Source organism: Opisthorchis viverrini (genome assembly GCF_000715545.1).
Source record: "Opisthorchis viverrini unplaced genomic scaffold opera_v5_43, whole genome shotgun sequence".
NCBI lineage: Eukaryota > Metazoa > Platyhelminthes > Trematoda > Opisthorchiida > Opisthorchiidae > Opisthorchis > Opisthorchis viverrini.
The window spans coordinates 952325-956176 of record NW_008751699.1 but is presented as its reverse complement, the minus strand read 5'-3'; the positions used below and the strand labels follow the sequence as shown (position 1 = coordinate 956176).

Genomic DNA, 3852 nt, shown 5'->3' with positions numbered 1-3852 from the left:
AAGCTAGCACTAAGTCCCTCCCCCATCCACCTTTATTCTTTTCTTTACAATAAGGCTTTCAAATAAGTCATGGCTGTACGGCAGTGAAGCATCGGTGTTGAGCACTGATGTCATGCTGTCGTTGATGATGATGATGATGCTTTAACCGCTGAGCCGTCATTAGCTCCCATTATTTAAAGCCCCCTCCTGTGTCTTATGATTAAAACGGTTGTTCATTTCCATCGCTGTCAAGCATACATAAACGTTTATGTAATTATCTATCCTCCTTTCATATCTAACACAGGATTACACAACTCTGATTGAATCGTTGCCGGATTACGATCAGCCGAGTAATTTCAACTTGCCCACCAACATCGACCGTAGCGCTCAACGTTCCGCGGCCAATCGAGTGATTGCACAACTTCGACTACTTGGTAGAACGGTTGGAAAAACTAGTAAATTTGACAAAGTTCTATGGAGTCAAGAGCTAGGACCCATCTTGGTATTGTGGAAAAAGCTAAACCAAGGGGCACCTCTGTTGCAAGTATGAATGAAGTTCATACCAACTTTTTCGTTGTGAGATTTGTTGTTTTCGCATCTCTTGTTTCATCCCACTTATCCGAGAGATAAACGTTGCAGACATTCAGAATAAGGCAACACACTAAAGGTTGGAAGAGTGTTTAGTATCTACTCTTGTTTAGTTGCATCTATTGGGATTTGCCATCAGTTTACTCAACAATGTCTACAAAAAAATCATTCTATTCAGCAGCAAAGCTTTTCCTCGGTAAATCTATGGTAGCGTTGATGAATGACCAAAAGTCGGTCCCACAGCGATCAGGACGGAAAATTTCAGCGCCTAACGACCCTCCGCAGAGAAAAACAAAACGATGCATTTTATTCAACACAGTGAATCAAGATTTCAGTAATGGAACAGAAACTGTGAAGTCGTGTGGCACCCTTAAATGTTCCAGGCCAAACTCTCGACCTCGTTCTTATTGAACAATCCGACGCATCACAATCAACACAACAACAAACGAAGGCACATGCCACCCACATTACACAATCATGTGTAGAGTGACAGAGGTCAGCTAAGAGGGCGTTCATTCTCAGCACGTAAGACCTAACGAGCTAGAATAGAAGTAGAAAGTGACGGGATATTCTCGTGTTTGATGGTTTTTCAGCACTTTGTTAGTCAAGCAATAGGATGTACACAAGCCCACTTTCGAGCGTGAAAGATAAACTCCAGCTCGTACTTAAAACAGCATATTCCGTTGAAATGAAGTGAGAATTCAATTATTGTATTCAGAATCAGTACTTTATTGTAACGAGTAGATAAGCTCCCCTATATCTCGTACGCCGATAACCAAAGTGGTTTCGCTCTACTCTAATTATTTTCTTATATCTTGTTTGTAATGCAGTTCGTCACACTATAAATGGTCCCTCACTGATGTTTTTCTTTGTCCTAGGCCAGAACCAGTTACTTAGGCTTTTATTTTTCTTCACTTAGTCAAAAAAATCGATTGTTATTATCATGTGTGGTTATGTACTACTGATTATGTCGTCAGTACAGTTGACAGTCAGTAAAAATCGAGTGTTATTACATGTGTGGTTATGTACTACTGATTATGTCGTCAGTACAGTTGACAGTCAGTTGCAGATTCACGATCATGATTTATTTTCACTCCGGTGTTTGCATTCAGCGTTCAGCATCAACGAATCCAGAGTCCAGTAAACTACGCTCTGCAATGTCAACCACATTGAAAACATCTTCACTGAGTGGTATTAGTAAAGAAAGCCCGGTAGTTGAATTCCTACGACTGGAGCTTAACAATGCGCTTCACTTGGTTCACACAGTGCATGCTGGACTTGCTGGATTGTCGCGTACCTGCCGAGGAACTCAACTACTAACTACAGCGCTTCGTCAATTAGCAGAGAGCTTGTTACACGGAGAGACACCAGACTCATGGCTTGCTGAATGGCCTGAAGGCCCGGAAGATCCCGTTTCATTTCTACGTGATCTTGTTGCCAAGGCAATTGCAGTTCAGGTGAGGTGTCAAAGGATAGTCAGTCGGATAATTTGTAATAGTCATATTTTAATAAGCTACTCCGCCTGATATTTTTCTCAAGATATTCAGGCTTCTAACTCTACCCATGCAGGAGTTTCTCACACTGGATTACACACTTTTACCATCATATTTTAGCAAAAAACGTCACTTAGAATAAAACAGGAAGACTAAAAAATTTCCCGACCTACTAGCGGCTCTCTCTATCTCTGCTTCTGATTAAGGTTCAACAATGAATCATAGCGTCCAGTGGCTGCTACATCCATTTTTTTTTCGAAAACAGCGGTGCTTTTGTAAGCACTTGGACTTGTCGAAGCGAAGACTCCTCTCAGACTGTGTGAACAGTGACAGCCACCGACAGTGCTGGACTTATGCACCAACTTACCAGCTCGCGCCTGCAATGCGCAGCTACCTGCCCCCTCCCCCAAATCACCGGTGAACGAAACTGCGGCAGCTGCAACCACTGTACGACGAGTACGCGGTTATTACAGCTGACAATGATGATGATGAACAGTGACATTTTGTGGATTACACCGCACATTTACCACATAAATTCCAAGCAATCCAGCCAGACAGAGGACGAAACAGGACTCATTTCCCACGGGACTCTCGGTAATTGTGATTGTCTCCTTGTCATGATGGAAAAGATATTTCTCAGAAACTGCCGCGCGTTCACTACAAGCTACTCACTCAGATACAGTGATTCCAGTTGATAATTTACATCCCCAGGCGACAGAGGAGTGCGCGTGACCACGCACTGAGAGCGACGGACTGCACACTTTTGTATCAACACTTCTAGAGAAATGAAAGTTTCAGAGTGTAAATGTTGAGTACTTCCTTGGCAAACATTTTCCTTCAAAACGCTCTTCTTTTGCTGTTCCTGTTCGCATCGTTCTAGCTCCAATAAAGTCCCCATTTCGAAAACCTCGAAGGATTAGCTGTAGAACTAGCATATGTTATCTCGGTCAGCTTGGTTACTAATACTAGTTGTAGAGGGGTGGGAGACGATACTTCTCCTTCCCGTTCACGAGGGACCCGTCAGTTAATATATCTGAAACTCATTTCCATGTGAAGTCATGGTGGGCACTCCGACGGCTTTACTGCTACTTGAGGTTCTTCCTCCTTAAACAAATGTGTATTCACATAACTTGAATCGGTGAAACTTGTACGATTCTATATAGCACTTTATTTTCTTCCATATACACAGAACCTGATGAAGTTGGCTGAAACGAAACAATTTTTGCGGGCCAACTCCCCGCCAATCGATTTGGCCGATCTTTTCAGACCAACAACCTTCCTGAACGCTGTGCGACAGCAGACAGCCCGACAACTTGGTGTGGCAATCGATACACTCAAGCTGGTTTGTGCGTGGCCAGGACAATCAAACCAGAGCTCCACATTGTCTGAGGGGCATATCCCTATTCGTATCGCCAAGCTCAAACTTGAGGGCGCTGTGTTTGAGTCGGATCAGCTGGCCCCAAGCCAACCAGAATCACCCAGTCTGGTCTATCTACCAGAGTTAACCCTGATATGGATTGAACAGGTACGTTGGTTCCTGCCTTTTCATTGGGTTCAATATCTCTTGCTATCTAACGCTTTAATTCCTCGCTCATCCTAAGACAACCGGTGGTCATCTGGTTTTACAGACAAACGGAACCGGACCTTAGACGACTGACGAGAAAGGATCCCCGATCGAAGTATTGCGATCATGGTGTCATCACAATTTGTACTTTACCGAACTGAATTCATAAATGGCACAACCCGTGGCGCCGAATCTCCTGCATGAAATTCATATATATATATATATATA

General features: G+C 43.3%; 1 protein-coding gene across 1 annotated transcript in view; it reads left to right on the top strand.

Moving 5' to 3' along the window:
- T265_03154 (hypothetical protein) overlaps positions 1 to 3852 on the top strand; it is a gene marked incomplete at both ends in the record, with an annotated part of 84239 nt that overhangs the window by 78446 nt on the left and 1941 nt on the right. The window contains 3 exons of the mRNA XM_009167567.1: positions 284 to 523; positions 1680 to 2024; positions 3250 to 3585. Coding sequence (XP_009165831.1) covers positions 284 to 523; positions 1680 to 2024; positions 3250 to 3585 — 921 coding nt within the window. The remainder of the gene's footprint in view (positions 1 to 283; positions 524 to 1679; positions 2025 to 3249; positions 3586 to 3852) is intronic.